Source organism: Martes martes (genome assembly GCF_963455335.1).
Source record: "Martes martes genome assembly, chromosome: 11".
Lineage (NCBI taxonomy): Eukaryota > Metazoa > Chordata > Mammalia > Carnivora > Mustelidae > Martes > Martes martes.
The window spans coordinates 38,817,948-38,838,566 of NC_137899.1; the positions used below are offsets into that span (position 1 = coordinate 38,817,948).

Sequence of the window (20,619 nt, forward strand, 5' to 3'; positions counted from 1 at the left end):
TAGGCTTAGTTTCTCCATGGTGGGGAAGGGAGGGCAACTCCTTAGTGTCAGGCGGGAGGTTAACTGGTAAGTAGTTTCCTGGCTTTGGCCTCAGCTCAGATTTTATCCTCTCTGGCTGTGAGGCCAGTCCTTGCTGTGATTCTGTTCACTTAGAGTAGACTGCTTTGAATCTGTTAAGAGGTTGGATATTTGATGGTGATGGTGACCGTGCTGTGCATGTTTTGTGGGTTGTTTTTTTTTTCCTGGTCCTATTCTCAGTGATAGATCATTGGCTCTAAAATCACCACAGTCATTGGAAAATCATCAAGATGATAACCAAGATAACCAGGCTTGAGAACTGGCCTGAAAATCTCTTTCATATCCAGACTCACTGGGGGTAAATGCTAGATTCCAGAGCTCTGCATCTAATCCACTGGCCCAAGTGCACGACCTTAGAAGATACTTGTGTTTGTCTATTTTTTCCCCTAGAATTATTTGCCATTGGGGAAGTGTGTTCAAATGTACAGAAGCTACAATTTCCTGTTTTGGTACTTTTCTTCTGAGCCTTTCAATAAATTCTGGAGAAAGCTGGGGCTGAATACTCAGCCCCTCCACAGTAGCACCACCAAATGCAAGTTCATACTTACTCTGGACGGTCGTGCTGTTGTGCAGGGATGTGCTGAATGACTTCGTAAATTGTACTGTGCAAATCTTGTCCCGATACACCATCAGAGGCTGAAACAGACCTACTTGGCATCTAGAAAATATGGCACATTAAAAACAATTAGCAGAGTAGTAAAGAGTATGTCTACTCTATTGAGTAGTTGAAAACAACTGGAAGTAGTGATGATTAGAGAATTAGATCTGCTTATCTTCCCTACAATGTCCATCTTCTCCTTGCTACAGTTTCCTGCACTTACCCTACGGTAGTTTATGTGGCAGCATAGCTATGAAGTCAGAAGAGGAAAAGCTTGACAATGCTATCACTTTTTTTTTTTCTTCATTTAAGAGAAAAGCTGGTAGTACTGTAAAGAAAATATAATAGAAAGAAGAAAATAGCAAAAGAGAAGATACCAGGACAGCTTAGAATCAGAGAGCATATACAATTATCTTTTATATTACATCTCAATTCGCTTTTTGACACTGTTTGCCAATTATATGTGCAAGGATGCAAAGAAAGAATAATATATAGACAAAAGACCTCATCACACTGCAAGTTAATATAGACAGTACCAAGAAATACAGAACACACAAAGGGAGATGTTTGGTTTGAATTCAGTCATGGGCTCTAACTAAAGGCTTGGAAGAATGTGGGAAGCACTGCAGTATATTTCGGCCAGGTAACCAACATGTATTTTACTGAAACTGGCATTCATGTTTTATTAACTCCTCCTTCCTTTTATCTGATGATTTCCTTCTTGTAAACACTGCCTTCCAGTTAGTCCGCTGAAGTCTGGTTCCCCTCCTCATCCCAAGCTCTTCCAATTTTCATCACACTTCCAATGGATCACTTTCAGTCCTTTGTATTTATAGAGCATCGCCTAGAGGACTCTTTGCCCTGGATAAATCATCTGAAGAATTTGTTATCTCATTCCAATTTAATCTGCTACATTGTATTGGAACACCTTAGGCTTGTGTTTTCTTTGGAAACAGTTTCCATTCCACTTGCTAAAGTTCTCGTGTGCAGCCTTATGATTCATCCTATCATTTTTGTGCCAAGGAGAGTTTGGTTTAGAGTTTGTACAGTTGACCCTTGAACAAACCTGGATTGAGCTGCACAGGTCCACTTATACATGGATATTTTTCAATAAATGCAGGACAATACTGTAAATGTGCTTTCTCTTACTTATGCTTTTCTTAGCATTTTCTTTTCTCTAGCTTACTTTATTATAAGAATACAATATATAATACAAATATACATTAATTGACTGTTGATGTTACTGATAAGACCTTTGGTCAATAGTAGGCTATTGTACTTAAGTTTTGGGGGAGTCAAAAGCTATAGGCAGATTTTTAACTGGGTAGCCTTGGCATCCCTAACTCCCATGTTGTTCCAGGGTCAAATGTACTTGAGATCAACTCTTGAGTTTCTTTGGTATGGGGGTGTTCAGGGGCTATGACAAGAGCAAACTCTAGGTAATAACTAACTTATTCACCTAAGTTCATATCAGAGCTGGCAACAAGTAATAAATTTGTTCATTTCATGCCATTGTTTTCTGTCCAATTCCCCAAAGAGGTGCTAAATGGACAGTAAAATGTACAGCAATTAGAGAGAGGAGGAAGATTCCACGTGTCCATGTACCACAAGCTGAGAGATGATTCTTATTTTTAAAAACTCAGAAGCTAGTTATTTAATTTATTTCCTTTCTTAACTTCAACTTTGAGATCTTGGCTTTATTATTATTTTTCCTTTTCTTCTCAAAGCCACTGCATTTGGCTGCCAATCTTCACACATAACTGCCATGCTGGCTTCTCCTAGAGCAGGTTCTCCTACACAGGTCCTGCTCCACATCCTTTTCCTTCTGTTGTTGGTGTTGATTTCTTACTTCTTCCCAGTGAAGAATCTAAGCTGATTCCTCAGGAGTTTTCAGCTTAGAAGATGGGCATGGCTCCAAACTGAATTATTCTACTTATGACAGAAACAAGTAGGGCTTCTGATATGTAATCGGAGCACTCATTTCTCTGCCCCAAGTTCTTGAGGATTATAGCATTTTGAACATACAGGTCCCTCCCAGTAACATCTTGAAACTGAGTACTAATTAATCACAAGGTTAAATTTAAAGTTTCTTACATAGATCTCACTCCTTTCTCATGAATTCCTAGGAATAAAAACTGCATTATTTTAAATAAAGAAATTCCCGGCTTCAACAATTCCATTCCAATTCTTACCAGTTCTTCAGTTTCCTTCTCTCCCACTTAAAAGCCACACCTGAGAGGGAGCTTTCTGCTGTGGGCAGAAGCTGTTTGAAATAATTAATCTACAAATATTTGTTTTTGTCTTTTTCACTGTAAAAGTGAAAGGTGAGCCAGTGCTGTTTGAGACTGAATAGGGCAGTGCTAAGCTTTGATGATGGTGTTACCAACGTGCCCTCAGGAGGATGAAATCCAATCAGTCTCCCTCTATTACTCACATAGCATTTGTGAAAAGTCTGTGGCTAAGAAGATTACTGTATGAACCTTAGGCACTGATAGAATTCACTGAATAGGTGAGGTAACCAATCCCTAATGACAAATATTTCTTTAAAAAAAAAATGGAAATAAAAATGCCCTAAAGCAAGTAGTGTGTTTATGGCCCCTTCCCTAAATGAACTATCTTAGGGGGGAAAGGCAGCAGAGGTATAACTGTCCCTACAGAGATCTATAAAAATGCTAATGACCTGATTAGCTCAGAGAACATTCTTTAGGTCTGTTAAACAAAACAGATTGTTTTAAAGACCTTGTCTTTGCAAACTGAAAAAATGTTTCAGATGGTGTAAAGGCCCCCTTCTCAGGTCTCAGGCCTTTAGGATGACAAATAAAGATGTGTACTTGCATACTTTGGGTTTATATGGTAACTTTCTTCTGAAGAGCATAAGGGTATGATTAAGGGGATGATCAATTGTCTATGAGGGGAAGGGAAGGGAAAGTGAGGAACAGAAAGGGCTAGTCAGTGAAGTGACAGGCTGTAGCCATCAAGGTGATGCAGAATGATTTAAATCAGGGTCCCCTGGTCCCTTATTTGTTCAGTTCTCTTAATTTCAACCTAGTTAGTTCTCTCTTTGCTGAGCTTACCAGGTAAAGAATGTTTACAAATTAGTGTAACTTCCTAATTCATGTTAGCCTTACTTATAAAGGCCAAGAAAGATGCTTTATTTAGCTCCTCACATCTGGCGACATCATTCACTACAGAGCAAGTGAACTCTGCTGAGGGTAGCACGGCCATTCGACCACACTGCCCGAGTGCTTAACTGAATGCCGCTTACACCTCTGGTTAATCAGCCACTAGGAAAACCAACCCTGGGAACACCAGAAGCATCTGGAAAAGCAACAAATTCATATATTCCGAAGTCATCCAGAGCATCTTCATGGCCTGAAATGTAAAACAAATACTACTTACAAATCAAATGCCTCAAACTACTATTGTAGCTTTTTTTTTTAAGGCTTTGTAAAACTTATCTTTATTGTTGCTTCAAGTGGTATGAGTATCAAACCAATTTAACGTTTCCTAATCCCCTAGTCATATTGCCATTAAGCAGTGTTAGAAATCACTCCTTCTGAAGCTGAGAATTGAAACTGACTTGGGACAATTATTCTTAAAGCCTGATGTGGGAATGGCATATTCTACATTCAAATGAATGCGTGTGGGCAGGCTTGTCCCTTGTAACTCTCAGTTACCAAAGAGCACACCAAGGCTTTTCAGCCTGGGAGTCACAGCATCTCTTAACTACACATAATATGTACTGCACCCTGCCAGATTTAAAACAGATACCATCAGAACTAATAAGAATACATAATTAAATACAGCTGCCCATGGGTCCAAAATATAATACAAGGCAATATCGAAATCACCCAAACTATCATCTGTAAAATGATGGGAATGGAGTGGTTGGGAGGAACGAGATGTTCTCTGGGGCTTGGTAAGAGGAAGCAGACCCACATTCACGAAGCATCCAGGCATATTAGGCACTCCATCCACATCATTGTATTTAATCCTCACAGCAACCTTGGTGTGTGTGTTGGGGCGTGGGGGGTAGTTATTATCTTTATTATATAGATGAGGAAGCTGAGGTCAGGAAAAATTAGTTTTCTCAAGGTGACATTGGGGAAAAGTAGCATATATGGCACTGAAACCCAGCTCCATGCGACTCCCAGGCCTGAGTTAAAGCCCCATTGTTAGCTTAACAACAACTCTGTAGGGAGTCCCTAGTGAATGGCAATGAGGGGCACTGCTGGGGACTAAGAAGCAGCAAAACTGTCCAAGCTCCTTTCCTCTTCTCCCTGGGCTGGCGCTGCCCGCATTGTATCTGCTTTAGGAATGAATAAATTGAGAGGGTCCTGGGCATTTTCAAAATAATACAAGGATCAATGGATTAGGATTCAAAAGAACTCAGTGATGGTGGGCAAGTGACTTAATCTCCAAGATTTGGTTCTCTTGCCTGTAAAACGGAGTTAAGTGCCTTTCAGGCTTATTTTATAGACTTGCGTGACTTAGATAAAACCAATACAAGGGACAGCACTTCGTAGAGTGAAGGCAGTATTCAAAGGTAAGAGACTGTTTGTATTATATCAATATTAGATTACATGAATTCTATTTTATCAATAGTACATTATATGTAATAATTAATATTAAAAATATTAATTCATATACATTAACACTGATATTAGTCCCTTTCAGCATGGCCATTACCTGAAAATGTTTGAGCTTTCCTGTATTCTGTTTCTGGCCTGAAAAGACAAATGCGCATTTCTGTCAGTGATAATAATTGAGGAAAAAGCATTCAGGAAAAAAATATTTTTGTAGAAACATATGCATTACCTGCCTTCTAGCTTCTGTTTTATAACTAAAACCAAAAGAAAAGAAAATAAGGTACTTTTTAGTACACATATAAAACAATTTGTAAATTTCCTTTCTAATTTTAACCCACCTTTGTAGGGTTGATATTTTTTCCACAGGAAGAGAAGACACATGGATATAATCAAAAAGAGTGATATTCCAGTTATACTTGCTAAAGGAGACAATGATTTCCCTTTTTGCGCAAGCTTCTCCAGTCCTAAATAAAAAGACATATTTTAAATATTTTTATTAAAGATCAATAATAAATTACTATAGAGTTTGATTTGTTTATGCTTTATCTGGGGACATTACTGGACCTACATATTATAAATTATTTCTTTTTTTTTTATTTATTTATTGGACAGACAGAGATCACAAGTAGGCAGAGAGGCAGGCAGAGAGAGAGAGAAAGGAGGAAGCAGGCTCCCTTCTGAGCAGAGAGCCCGACGTGGGACTCGATCCCAGGACCCTGGGATCATGACCTGAGCCGAAAGCAGAGGCTTTAACCCACTGAGCCACCCGGGTTCCCAAATTATTTCTTTTTTGTGTGTGTATGTATGTGTGTGTAGAGAGAGAGAGAGAGAGAGAGAGAGAGAGAGAGACAGGGTGTTAGCAAGCGAGAATGAGAAAGTCCAAGCAGAAGGAATGCACTTATTAGAAAACACAGCTATTTGACCACAATGGCCCAAACTCTCTAAGGATATTTGTGGTTGGAAATGTGGTAAGCTACCTGGGATAATACTGATGTGTTGTACTAGAGGTAGCAAATAGCTTACGTCTTATTTTCCAATAGTGTTCATTGTGTTCACTGCCATTAACTTAGATCTGTTTGATCTCATTGTATAAAACATCCCCAGTTGCTGAGTTGTTCTCTTTCCTTCCATCTCACTCATTCAGTATAATTCAGGTACACAGAATTTCCAGGCAGGTAGTATGTTATTAAAGTACAAGAGGGGAGGTGTTTACTTCAAATACACTCCACTAATTTTTGGCCAATAAAGAAATTTTAATTCCTAAAATAGAATATGTGTGATTGTCAATAAGATATTTGAAGTCCCACATTGTAACTAAAATTCACTTTGCTTTACAAGTCATTCCTTTTAATATTCCTATATATTTTACTTATATATTTTATTAGAATTCCTATAATGTTCCTATATAATTTTTTCAGTTTTTTAAGTTTAATAATCCATAAATCAAGTCAAGTACTAAAAAAAAAAACCAAACCAACCTGCTCCTTGCTGTGCAGGCCTTTCTGATCCAGATCTCTTGGGGGTGTCGGGAGCCCCCCACAGCAGCCCTGCCACTGCCACTTCAAGGCCCAAGACCCACAAATAACAGGAGGAGGTCCAGGCCTCCAGGGGAGGAAGTTCAGCCGGGCAGACAGGGCTGATGATGTGCCAGAGAGGCCGTCGGGGGCCCAGGAATCCCTCTGACAGAAAGTCCAAGTCTCAGAACGCGGAAGGTGGCCTGCTGGCGGGCGGTCAAGGGGCAGTGGGGGTCAGGTGGGGTCAGGGCCAGTGGCAGCCCCGTGAACTATATAAAATATGGGGTAATAGCTAACATCTGCCTAGTGCTTATAATACACCAAGCTCTGTTCTAAGAGTGTATGATATATATATTAACCCATTGAATGTTTGCAGCAATCAATAAGGAAGTATTATTATCATCTTACAGATGAGGAAGCTGAGCCTTGCCCAAGGTCACTCAGCTAATAAGCGGGCAGAGTCCACATGTGGCCCAGGCTCTTGACACTTCGTGCTGCCTCCCTTTGATGTAATTTTTTTTTTTTAGAAGATTTTATTTATTTGAGAGACAGAGTGAGAGAGACAGCGCACAAGTTGGTGGGAGGGGCCAAGAGAGAGAGTGAGAAGTAGGCTCCAGGCTGAGCAGGGACCCTGGGATCAGGACCTAAGCCTAAGCTGAAGGCAGTTGCTTAACCGACTGAGCCGCCCAGTGCCCCCCTTTGATGCTATTTAAAACCAACTTATTAACCATGGCTACCTTAACACCTCTTTTAGACTATATGTTTAGTCACAGAGTTAGTCTATAAAGTGGGAAGTAGTTGTGACCTGCAGCTAATGTGAGTAATAGTTGTCTTCCATAAATCATGTGAATCAGGTATTCATTTGGAAATGAATTGTGGAAGTTGCCTGTCCCAGTCCAGCTTTATGTGGGAGTGGATGTCATGGGATATTGCTTCCATCCTGGAGTGGTGAAAAAAGCCTGGATAAACCTGGGTACAGTGAAGAACCTGGTGGCCACCCAGCTCTGCAATAAATATCCAGGTGGTACTGTGTTGTCTTCCCCAATAAAGGCTCTGCTGAGGTCCCCAGCAGCAAAGATAGGGAAAAAAACCTTAGTATTTCCCTTCTTTTACTGTGGCTGAATACATACTCTCATGGCTATCTAGAACACTTCCATCTTTTAATCTTCCCAGAATCTTCACATAATATAGTATAGATCACACATGACAAATTACAGTTAAAAAGTCATGGGAATCATATTATCTCTTCTAATGTTCTCATACAATGCTGTTCACATATTCCCCTTAAGTCCTTAAGAGTTAAGCAAGGTTGTTTTTGCATTATCAAAAATCTTTACTATCTCTGATGGGAAGTTTATAAATTTCTGATACATATTCAGAGAACTGTATTCTTTTTTTTCTTTTTTTAAGATTTTATTTATTTATTTGACAGACAGAGAGCACAAGCAGGCAGAGAGGCAGAGAGGAAGAGAAGCAGATTCCCTGCTGAGCAGAGAGCCCAATGCAGGTCTCCATCCCAGGACCCTGAGATCATGACCTGAGCCGAAGGCAGAGGCTTTAACCCACTGAGCCACCCAGGCGCCCCCAGAGAACTGTATTCTTAAAATGTTCTTTCTGTGGGATGACAATACTGGTGCATTATTTACTGCTTTTTTTTTTTAAGATTTTATTTATTTATTTGACAGTTCTAGAAAGAGATCACAAGCAGGCAGAGAGAGAAGGGGAAGCAGGCTCCCCGCTGAGCAGAGAACCCAATGCGGGGCTCAATCCCAGGACCCTGAGATCATGACCTGAGCCGAAGGCAGAGGCTTAACCCACTGAGCCACCCAGGCACCCCGCATTTATTGCTTTTAAACACATTTTAAATTAAACTCAAACTTTGGATGGAAGAAATAAATGCGGCGCAAATTGGTTTAAAATGAATGAGAATGGTGATTTTGGGCTCTAGATCTCCACTAAAATATCAAAAAACTTATTAGAAAGATTATTTTTCCTTCTTTTCTTTGTTAAAAATTTATCCACTGTTGGAAAGCTGACCTTTTAGCTTGAACTACTTTTGCATTTGGGTGATCTCTTTGTGAGGTTTAAGCTTTTCTTCAGATACTCCACTCCTACCTGAAGGGTTTGTTCTTTCTAAAGAGATGGGCACCACTGGGTGAGCCACTTGACTCTGATGGCCTTGATTCTCACACTAGTGAAATGAGGAGGTTAGAGTGAGAGGCCTTTAAGTTCTCTTTCTTCTCTAATATTCTAGAATTTGAGGCAGCCAGAGAGTTTTACATGAAGTAATACTTCTTATCTTAAAAAATGTGTCTCATTCTCATCTAATTTGCCTAATACCAGTAGAGCCATATCAGCTTTCTTTTGGCTATTTGTATGGTTTATCTGTTCATCCTTTTATTTTCAATCTTCAGTATCCTTACATATAAGATGTATATCTTATAAGCATCAAATTGTATTTTTAAATCCAATTTGATAATATTTGTCTTTTGGTTGGGATATTTAGTACATTAGCATTTAATGGAATTACTAATAAATTTGGTTTAGTCTACAATCATCATTTTTTTCTATATTTCCTCCATTTTTATCTCCCTTGTTTGAATTTGGATTAATCAGGATTTCATTTTATTCCTCTTTTCTTCTCTAGCTACTCCTTAGTTGTACATTTTTCTCTGTCTCTTAGACTTCAAGGATAAAAAAAAAATTAACCAAAATTAATACTTTTTTTTAAAAGATTTATTTATTTATTTATTTGACAGACAGAGATCACAAGTAGGCAAAGAGGCAGGCAGAGAGGGGAGGGGGAAGCAGGCTTCCTGCTGAGCAGAGAGCCCAATGCAGGGCTCGATCCTAGGACCCTGAGATCATGACCCGAGCCAAAGGCAGAGGCTTTAACCCACTGAGCCACCCAGGTGCCCCAATTAAAATTAATACTTTTACTGCTTGCCACTTCCTCTGGCCTCCACAATACAAAAGTAAGTTCCATATTAAAGATGAGAAAGCTAAGACTCCAGGATACAAAGTTGAACTCAATAATGTTTGACTATAACTCTATGCTCTTTCCACCACTTCCACCTGATCATTATATAAAAAACAGAAGTCCTTCCACTCACTAAGCCCAAATCTACTCAGTTCTACCAACTGAAATTACAACAAATAAATCAAATCTTTTTCTGCATGATGCCTTCTCAGTTGTTTATTGAAACTCTCATATCTCCCCTGAGAATTCTCTTCTTCAGATTCAATATCCCCAGATGGGTTTATTGTTCTTTGTATGACTGATTTCCACGTTCTCTACTGTCCTAGAGTTAGAATTTTGGAAACCCAACAAAAGCTAATCTATTTTACTTCTAAAATAAAATTCAGAAGGACCCATACTCTGGTGTGGTTGTCAATAAGATAAAGGCAAATAGAATACTCTCTTGAAACACCACTAGAGATAGAAAAGCAATGCAATAAAGAAGAAATACTAAATAACAGAATGGCATAATTTAAGATATAGTATATGATTTGGACACCACTTTTAGCAAGTAAATATCCAATATTAAAATAAAAACTAGCCCATTTTCAGATATGCACAATTAAATGTAAGCATTATATGTATATAAAACAAAATGTACATTTGTTTCCCACTTATTTGCTACAGATGTATCATATCAGTAATAATGTAAATAATTTAAAAAAATTAAAGTAACACTTACTAGGTACAGACAAAGAAATAAGTCTCAGAGAAACTAAAATATTTGCCATAGTCAGTAAGTCATAAAACTAAGATAGAACATAGGTTTTTTCCTACTGCAAGTTCAATTTTTCCCTGTTAACTCATGGTCAGAGAATGGTTTTGTAGTACAGGTAGGCTCCTATATATCCAGTTTTACCTCTAACCTTTTCTGACACCAGACTTGGTGTGTTTTAGCTCTTTCACTTCCTGATAGTTAGAATGCCTTCACTAAAATTCCCAACTCCTCAAAAAAGTATCCAGTGATGGGACGCCTGGGTGGCTCAGTTGGTTAAGCGGCTGCCTTCGGCTCAGGTCATGATCCCAGCATCTTGGGATCGAGTCCCACATTGGGCTCCTTGCTCGGCAGGGAGCCTGCTTCTCTCTCTGCCTCTGTCTGCCTGTGCTCGCTCGCTCTCTCTCTGACAAATAAATAAATAAAATCTTAAAAAAAAAAAAGTATCCAGTGCTAATTTATTCTTGCCAAGTTTCTGTAGGTACTTTACCATGAGAAAAACTACAGAAAGGCATTTTGGTATAGTCTCATTTGTTTTTCCCCCTTAAGCCTGAAAATATGCTAATAATTATTACTTCCAAGTACTTTTCATTCTAATGGTGAAGTTACACTCCTGCATATATCAGCTCTTCTCCAGGCACTTCTGTGATTCTGAAGCTCAGCTGTTGGTTTACCATGCAATGATTGGACATCTTCCATTTTAATAAGACATCTTCTTGCCTGTCCTCCATTTTTAACTTTTTGCCCCGCCCTTTTAAAAGATTTTATTTATTTATTTGACAGAGAGAGAAACAGCAAGACAGGGAACACAAGCAGGGGGAATGGCTGAGGGAGAAGCAGGCTTCCCACTGAGTAGAGGACCCTGGGATCATGACCGGAGCTGAGGGCAGATGCTTAACAACTAGCTACCCAAGCACCCCAACTTTTGTCCCTTTTGATTTGTGTTTCCTAAAATGATTGAATTTGCACATTCTGTCCTACAGAGGATCTTGCTTATTCCTTTTACCATTACTTCCTTATCTCTCTAATTAATTAATTATTTATTTTTAAGTAGTCTCCATACCCAACATGGGACTCAAAGCCATACCCTGAGATCAAGAGTTGCATCCTCCACTGACTGAGCCAGCCAGGCACCCCTACTTCCTTATCTCTTCAAAACTCTTCAAGACTCTTCAAGACTCCTTCCTCATTGCTTTTTTATCTCTTTTCCCCTTGGCCCCTGTTAGCCCTACATCAGAGAACCACCCTGTAGTGACCAGTGTCTGTACCCCCAAACCTTGGTTATGGCAAAAGCCAAGCATCCTTTTCCTGGAGAATGAGGAATAGGGCTAAACTTTTTTCTAAGAACGAATGATCTTCCCTCTTAGGCCCCCTTTTTCTTTAGAGCATTCTGAGTCTCTCCTCTCAACATTGATTCTCTGTCTCAGAACATGAAATTTACTCCCTTTCACAAAATAAAAAAATGCCAAATAGTCAAGGATCAAATCAAGGGGCACAGCTGCTTCAGTCTCAGCTCTAGGCAAGTGTATTTTGGAGAGATGGACTTCCAGACTCCAACTTAAAAATATGGCAGCAGGGAAATTCTGATCCTATTGTTACGGAGGACGTATAGGAATTCTCAAGGCAGTTCTGGACACTGGCAGGAGTCCCATTCTTTCTTTTAGACAGTTTTCTACTGTTTAGCTCATAGCATGCCATTCTCTTCATTATTTAAATACGACTGACTCATTTACCAAAGCCCTAGTGCAAATGCTATTTGCCCCCTCCTTAGGCAAACAAATAAAATGAAATAACATATTAAGTGCAAATATGGGCAGGAGGTGTGGTATCCATGGTATCATAGCCCTGCTGTTTGAGAGACTGCACCCAGAACAGGACAACCATATGCTACCAGTCTGCACGTCTATTCCTAGATCAGAATGGAGTTCTGAGATCTCTACCATTCAATCTGTTTGCTGATTATGGTAGCTGGTTCATGTCCCTGTGGAGATGAAAGCACCATATTGGGGGTGTGCTATTTCCATACTCCTCCAAGGCCCCACCAGACAGACACAGTGCTAGGTGCTCATGGGGATGTCACCTAAGTTCTTAGGGTGTGAATGTCAGGGCTGTAGGTTTTTCTCAGCCGTTTTCTCCAGTGGTCCAAAATGAAATACAGCTCCTTAAGACCTTAAATGGGAGAAATTTCTAAATAGAAGAAATTAGTCAATTCATTTTCCTGCTTTGGGTCATTTTCTTTTTGTCTTCTATATGAGAAGATGTACAATAGAAATAAATATAAAAATGATAGATTTCTCAGGATCATGTGCAAATTCAAGACATTTATATTATATCTAAATCTCAAACCACAGCCATGTGGCTCTTGGGAACTCCATAATTTATATATTTGAATGTCTTCATTAAATGTGAACACTTGAATCCTGATCATAAACATTTTCATTTTCTGTATGTGGCATGTTACAGTAGTGATCTAGACCCCACTAAAATTTAAAGCATGGACACCTGCTTTCAAGGAAGTCCTTAATCAAAGAAATAAAATCATTGATTTTTTCAAAATACAAGTGGCAATTGATTATTTGAATTGCTAGTTTTTCCTTGAAACTTATATTCTAGATATGATTTTTAGTTACAGGTTTCATAATTTCCCATTAATATGAAAGCATACACTTGTCATGGATAAACTAGAGTATCTCTTTGTATCCAGCACAAAATTAGTTAAGGTGGTAAAAAAATACACACTATCCTATATATGTGATCTATCTTTTAGAAAGACCATAGTCTTGTTGATATTCTCAATCAAGAATGTCAAAGTAGGCAGTTTATATAGTGATTAAAACAAGGGATGTGAATTCAGATATTATTTTATCACTTACTAGCTGTGTGACCTTGCCCATTATCCCTGTTTTCTTTAGTGTATCTCCACTGAGATAGAAAGGTCAATTAATATATCAAATTAGTTGTGAATCATAACCCATGAGGTGGAAGGCACCATCTGGTTGAGTCTGACCCAGATATTGGAGACAATCATCATCTCTAGCCTTCCTCTCCCAACCACAGGTACCTAATAAAACTTGATTATATCCTGACCTTATTTTCTTTCCATATTTGTGGTCTTGGAGTCATCTCTGGCTCCTTTGTTGCCCTCTACAGCTCATTGCTGGGACTTTTTGGCTGGCCACATCATTTGCCTCAGTAAAAACAAAGAAGCTCCTCTATTTCTTACTACTGGACTCTGGTCATATCAAACACAACTTGGTTCTGAAAATTTCTTAAAGACAGGTATTTATTTCAAAATTATTTATTTCAAATTCTCCACAATCTTTTTTTTTTTTAAGATTTCATTTATTTATTTGAGAGAGAGAGAGCATGTGGGGTGGAGAGGCAGAGGAAGGAGCAGACTCTGCTGAGCAGGGAGCCCAATGACATGGGGCTCAATCCCAGGACCTGGGACCATGACCTGAGCTGAAGGCAGATGCTCAACTGACTGAGCCACCCAAGTACCCCATTTCCACTGATTTTTTTTTTTTAAAGATTTTTTAAAAAAATTTATTTGACAGAGAGATTACAAGTAGGCAGAGAGGCAGGCAGAGAAGCAGGCTCCCAGCTGAGCAGAGAGCCCAATGCAGGCCTGGATCCCAGGACCCTGAGATCATGACCTGAGCCAAAGGCAGAGCCTTAACCCACTAAGCCACCCAGGCACCCCCCATTTCCACTGATCTTAATATAGATTGCTCGCTTATCAGAGTGGATGGTCAGTCAGTACTCAGTTGGTGATGTTCATTTTTTCATCATAGGTTACTGTGCACTTAATCTCTATTGCAGAGATTCATTAATTTGGAAAACTTTTAAGAAATCAGATACTTCAGACATACTACTCGTTTACTTTGCCATTTCCTGCTGTTTGAGTTAAAGTTCTGTGGACATATGGGGGTTGAAAAATAGCTCTAAAAACCACAAAGAGGTCACTAATGTTGACAACTCTGAATCCCTCTGAAAAATAAGCACCTGCTCTTCTTATTTACTATAATAACAAATACCTGGTCTTTGTACAGGTCAAACAGGTTTTTTTATGTTTTTCAAAAGGCAATTATTTGATATAAAGACTGTAGCTGTCTTTGGGCTTTGGTAATAAGATCTTAATCAAATATTGGGGGCTTCTGATATTATGAAAATGCTTTGGCTAAATATTAATGGGGAAAGTTCAGGCAGTGTGAAAGGTTTCAATGTGATATACAAGTACATATTGTAGCCATGTTTTCATTAGCAATGAGCATGAGGAACAAGTCTAACATGACAACCAGATTGCTACTAAATTATTTTATATGCTTCATTATGGCTTGCTTTAAAATTATGGTTTGGTTAGCTGCTGAAGTAAAAAGCTGGTTAAACCTATTAAAAATTTATTATAATAGAAAGCAAAGGATGCACCTTTGACATGCCTGCTACCCATAGTAGGTTGTGATCATTTTGTTAGCAGGAATTTTTTTCCAATTGGCATTCTCAATGCTTACCCCAGTATTTGGCCCATAAGAGGTGCTAAATAATGAATAAATGAGTGTCTGATTTATAGCACCCTAAACACATATATGCTTTGGGGAACAATAAGGGTAATATAGTATCTATTGCCCAAATGACAGAATTCAGGTAAAAATTCCAGAGATGCATTGTCCAATATGGTAGCTACCAGACACATGTGGCTATTTAATTTAAATTAAAATTAATAAAATAAATTCAGTCCCTCAGTTGCATAGCTAAATTTAAATGCTCAAAAGCCAGATGAAGGCAGTGGCTACCATATTGGCTAGTGCAGATATCAAATATTTCCTTCATTGAAGAAAGTTCTGTTGGATAGCACTTTTTTTTCCCTTAAGGTTTTACTTATTTGAGAGAGAGAGAAAGAGAGACTGAGCACGACTGGGGCACAGAGGGAGAAGGAGAAGCAGACTCCCTGATTTGTAGGGAGTGCAACACAGGGCTCAATCCCAGGACCCTGGGATTGTGACCTGAGGTGAAGGCAGACACTTTGCCGACTGAGCCACCCAGCCACCCTTGAATAGCACTTTCTAAAGAGTGTGGTATTTTCTTCATATAAAAAAACCCCAAAACCTCATTGTTCCATTATATAAATTCCAATAAATTCAGATGATTTCACAAACATGAATACTCTCAATTTTAAGGAATCCTGGGAGGATTCCTTATATATGTCTTTGTCAATTTGTAGTTTGTTATGTTCTTACAATTCTTGGTGGCTTTTTAATAGGTTCAAAAGACTAGAGAAGAGCAAAACAAAACAAAAAGCAATATTAAACATGTAATTACCACACTTATGCCTGTTAAATATTCAGATTCCTAGATCCTGCCTTCAAGATCCTGACCCAATAGGTCTGAGGTATCTTAACGAAAATATGTTATTAGACCTCCCCAGGTGATTTTGATGCACAAGGCCCAAGGGCCACATATTAAAAAATTAAGCCCAAGAATTACAAGGATTCTTACTTCACTTACTCTTACTTCACTTATTCAATAAAACATATTAACTCTCTCTATATTATAGGCCCCAATCTAGGCACTAGGGCTATAAAGACAGAGAAAGACAAGATATCAATGGAGAAAGTATTGATGGGTGGTACTTTTTGCACATTTGCCTCTACACCACTAATAGGCACCCTAGCCACCACTCTAAACCTGCTCTCAGGTATTCTCCAGGTGGATACTGACTTGTCTTTGTATGCAAAGCTGAGTCCAGGAAGAACTTGATACTAGCAGTAGAAGAAGTAGTAGTAGAGAAAGCAGCAAAAGGAGAAAAAGGTGGAGGATGAGGACAAGGTGGAAGAGGGGGATGAAGAGGAGAACAGGGAGAGGGGAAGGAATAGGAAGAGGAGAAGAAATTTAAGAAAGAAGGAGAGAAGAAATGGGTTTGAGAGGTAGAAAGGAAGGAGAATGGATAAACTTGGTGACTGCATGTTGGACAGGGCAATAAGTAAGAGAAAGGGGTCTGGAGTGGCATTTAGCTATCTGGTTCAGGTTGGTAGATAGTGAGGCCATTCACCTAAATATGGAATACAGGAAGAATTGTAATTTGGAGGGAAAGAAGATGGTTCACTTTTGATAGGCTTGACTTATATGTTGCCTCTGGCATTTCAAATTAGAGACACCCAGAAGGCAACAGGGTATACAGTTTAAGAGCTTTAAAGATACAGATTTGGGATGCACCAGTGCTACATGAAACCATGGGTGTGAACGAAATTATACAGGAAAATAAAATTATACCATAGAGAGAAAAGAGAAGGCTCAAAAGGGAGGGAATTTGGTGGACATACATTTTTTGGTAGTGACACTTAACTTGTTGTGGATCAATGAGATTTCTGAAAAATCAGATGATTTCTAGAGAATGTCAAACATCACAGACTTAGAAAATGTTACAGTTTCCGAGGTGTTAAGACTCCTTTTGAGAATTTCCATATTTCAGGAGTTTAAATGACGAAAGAGGAAGGGAGGCCCATGAAGGACAGTGAGAAGAGGAGTCAAATTAGTAGGAAAACCAGATTTACAACTCATGGAGATTTAGTCACCTGAGCTAACACAATAGCAGATATAAACCAGTTTAAATGAGTAGTCTGCTTCTCTTCTATTCCTGATTTTAAAATCAGGAAAGCGTAAATTCATATTTAAGTCATTTACTGAATTCTCTTTTTCTTCATAGTCCCTCAGAGTTAGCAATTGAATTCTCTCTCCATTCTATTTTGGGTTTTCTTTCTTTGACTCATAGAAGCTATGGATTAGTTAACTCAGGAAAGAGAGCTTCTCAGAGTTTATCAACAATCCACAGTAGTTTTTTCTCTTTCACACAGGTATAAAATAGGGCTAGAGCAAGGCCAGCTTGAATTTGTGTTTCCTTGGGATCCTTGTCTTTTATGTCACTCTTACCTACAGACGTGATGATGACTGTGAAATGAGCTTCATCTCGCCGTCCAGTTACATTGTTGTAAGCACAGCACATATAGTCAGTTGTCTTCTGGGCTACTTTCTCAGATGCAACTTCCAAGCGAGGCCCATGCTTAATGACATATGTTGTATTGTCAGTCCTCCGGATCCAGGAATAGGTATTGGGGGGATAAGAATCAGCAGAACAATAAAATAAGATGGCCTCTCCAATGTCAACAGTGAACACTTCCCCTACTTTTAGCCCTTTGTCAGAATTAACTCGAAGTCCATAAGGTCCATCTGCATTGATCAAAAAAAGAAATAAAGGGATGGCATAAATAATCACAACATAGTTATAGAGTTTGGGAGAGCTCAGCAGCATTTTACTTTCCATGAAAGTCTTCAAGTTTAACTTGGGCAAATAGGTACTCATTTAGATTCCCAATAAATCATGAAGACCTAAAAATGTGTTATTCTGATATCCATGACAATGGAAATTATTTGACAAGTGACTGAACTTATCTGAGAGTGAAAGCCTTGAAACTTAGTACGTAATTTTAAAGACACTGCCATCATAACTGTGCGCTAAGATTTTTTTATCATCACTTTTTAAAAAAAATTTACACTCAATTAATTAACATATAATGTATTATTTGTTGTGATTCATCAATCTTATATAATACTAGTGCTCATTACAACACACACCCTCCCCAATGTCCATCACCAAGTTACCCCATCCCTACACCCCTCTCCCCTCTAGCATGTATGCTAAGCTTTTGAGTAATTAATGTATTGATAAATCTGTAATTGTGTTAGACAAGTACCATCTTTCTGAAACCATAATTGCACTTGAAAGCATATCAGAAATAGATTATGGCCATTATTTTCTCATTAACAACCATACTTTGAGTATTATCTATTTTTCTTTTCAGTTCTCAGGGAGGTCACACAAATATTTATAAAATACGCAGTTTCACATGGAGCACAGATTTGTGCAAATAGATACAGAAGTGTCCCATATTTTCATGACATATTAGCAATTAAAGAATTTTTAAAAATTTTCCCTGCAAACCAAGCTTAGAGTCCTCTTTGGAAAAAATACACCTTCATTATCATTAACAAATATACATTGATTGGGATACCTGGGTGGCTCAGCGGATTAAGCCTTTGCCTTTGGCTCAGGGCAATGGGCTCTCTGCTCATCAGGGAGGCTGCTTCCCCTCTCTCTCTGCCTGCTGCTCTGCCTACTTGTGATCTCTTTCTCTCTGTCCAATAAATAAATAAAATCTTAAAAAAAAAAACAAAACCCCAAAACAAATATTCATTGATCACCAGTAAACTAACCATGGATATCCCATGGTGTTTTTCCTTATTGCAATTTTCTTGTGGCATTTTGCTATGTGTATGGCACCAGATTTCCTGTCGATGAAGACATATTTCCCATTGCTTTCTTCAGAAAATAAAGACAGAGATGGAAAAATTTCCCAGCTAGATAAAGTCTTTCTTGTTCAGTCTAAATCCTAGTTTATATTCTAAAACTGTAAGGTTCAGATATGTTTGTTCAGTTTTCAGCTGATCATCACCAACATCTATTGGCTACTTTCCATATGAAAGCACTTTAAGTACTTACACAGACAACTAAATTTAATTTTTAAAGCAACCACATAAAGTAGATGTTATTATTCCCAGTATAAGATGTAGGATATGACATTTAAAAATTAATTAAATTTTAATTAAAATTATTTAAATTAATTTAAAAATTAATTAAAAATTAATTTTCCCATGGTCCAAAGTTTTTTGGGTTTTTTTTTTTTTGGTCCAAAGTTTTTAATAGAAGAGCTGGAACTCTAAAATATATGCATTTGATCATTCACATTACTGCCCCCAAAATATATATCAGAACAGTTTCTTGTTGTGTAACTATAGTATTAGCTCTACAATAAGTATAAATTGTCTCATTATATATGAATTCTGTACTCAGTTAATCAAGTAATCAGTCAACAAATTCTTATTTGAGAGATACTATTAGACAATATATTTAATACAAGAGAGAAAAAATACATAAGATACAGTTCCTACTCTCAAGTAATTAATAACATGGAAAAGACTATAGATGGTTTGCTTAGAGTAATAACCTAATCTCAAAGGTTCTGATTTTTTTTTTAAAGAAGTACTATTTATCTCTCATGATAGGGAATAATATGATGTAATGATTACACAGTAGACATTATCAGTTATCATTATGTTAAATCCTGATTTTGTCAATCATTAGCTAAGTATTCTTCAGAAGTCATTAAACTTTTAGGTCTCACTTTCCTCACCTTTACTACAAAAAGGTTGACTAAATGAATGGTCACCAAAGTTCCTTCTCCCTTTGAAATACCTTTGAATGACTGATACCATGCTAAAGCTATTTTGGATACTAGGAAGCCAACCTTAAATTTTCAGATTCCCAGAGTGGTTCTCTTTGATGTCAGTATTTTCTGACATCATGTACTATTGGGGAAACACATTTCCTAAGATAAAACAGAAACTAAAGATGCAGAACAATAAATTATATTTAGCTAGGGAACACAAACTTTACAAACTTTACACATATTTGCTTCCTAAAGACACAAACATCTCCAAGGAAGCTACAGATTTACATTAATATGTACACATGAGATGATCCTGATTTCAGGAGGCAAATAAAGACATTAGTATTTTAAAATTTGAAGTAATCAGCAACTGGAGATGGAAGATTAAAGGAAGAGAAATGAATGCCCTTTCCAACACTGTACTAGCTGTACTAGGACCCCATTATATGGCTCTCTCATTTCAGGCTATGATACAATCTCTGGGGAAAACCACTCTTTCAGAACTGTGGCTAAGTGGAACCCTCTTATTCTGAATTCCACTAAGTAGTAGTTTATGTAATGGGAATGAAGAGTTGTTTTCACTCACTCCACCAAAATAAATACTGAGTTGTTACTGTGTGCGTAAGTATTGTCCTAGGCATTATGGGAGAATTCAAGTATCACAGAAATGATTCTTATGGCTGTTCTCCCAAGCCCCATGCAGCAGCAGGGTCTTCAAGTTGTCAGCATTGGCAGAACATTAAAGAAGCAAAGACCACCAATTGGTAAGTACCAGTTATAGTTCACAGGGTAGGAGACCAAGAAGAGGAATCAACTAAAGTTTGG

At 38.1% G+C, this 20,619-nt stretch overlaps 1 protein-coding gene across 1 annotated transcript in view; it reads right to left on the reverse strand.

The window, feature by feature from the left end:
* Positions 1–622: 622 nt before the first annotated feature.
* HEPACAM2 (HEPACAM family member 2) overlaps positions 623–20,619 on the reverse strand; it is a gene marked incomplete at both ends in the record, with an annotated part of 32,063 nt that continues 12,066 nt past the window's right edge. The window contains 6 exons of the mRNA XM_080818996.1: positions 623–736; positions 3,975–4,048; positions 5,366–5,403; positions 5,495–5,519; positions 5,604–5,729; positions 17,441–17,737. Of these exons, the coding sequence (XP_080675122.1) occupies positions 623–736; positions 3,975–4,048; positions 5,366–5,403; positions 5,495–5,519; positions 5,604–5,729; positions 17,441–17,737 (674 nt within the window). The remainder of the gene's footprint in view (positions 737–3,974; positions 4,049–5,365; positions 5,404–5,494; positions 5,520–5,603; positions 5,730–17,440; positions 17,738–20,619) is intronic.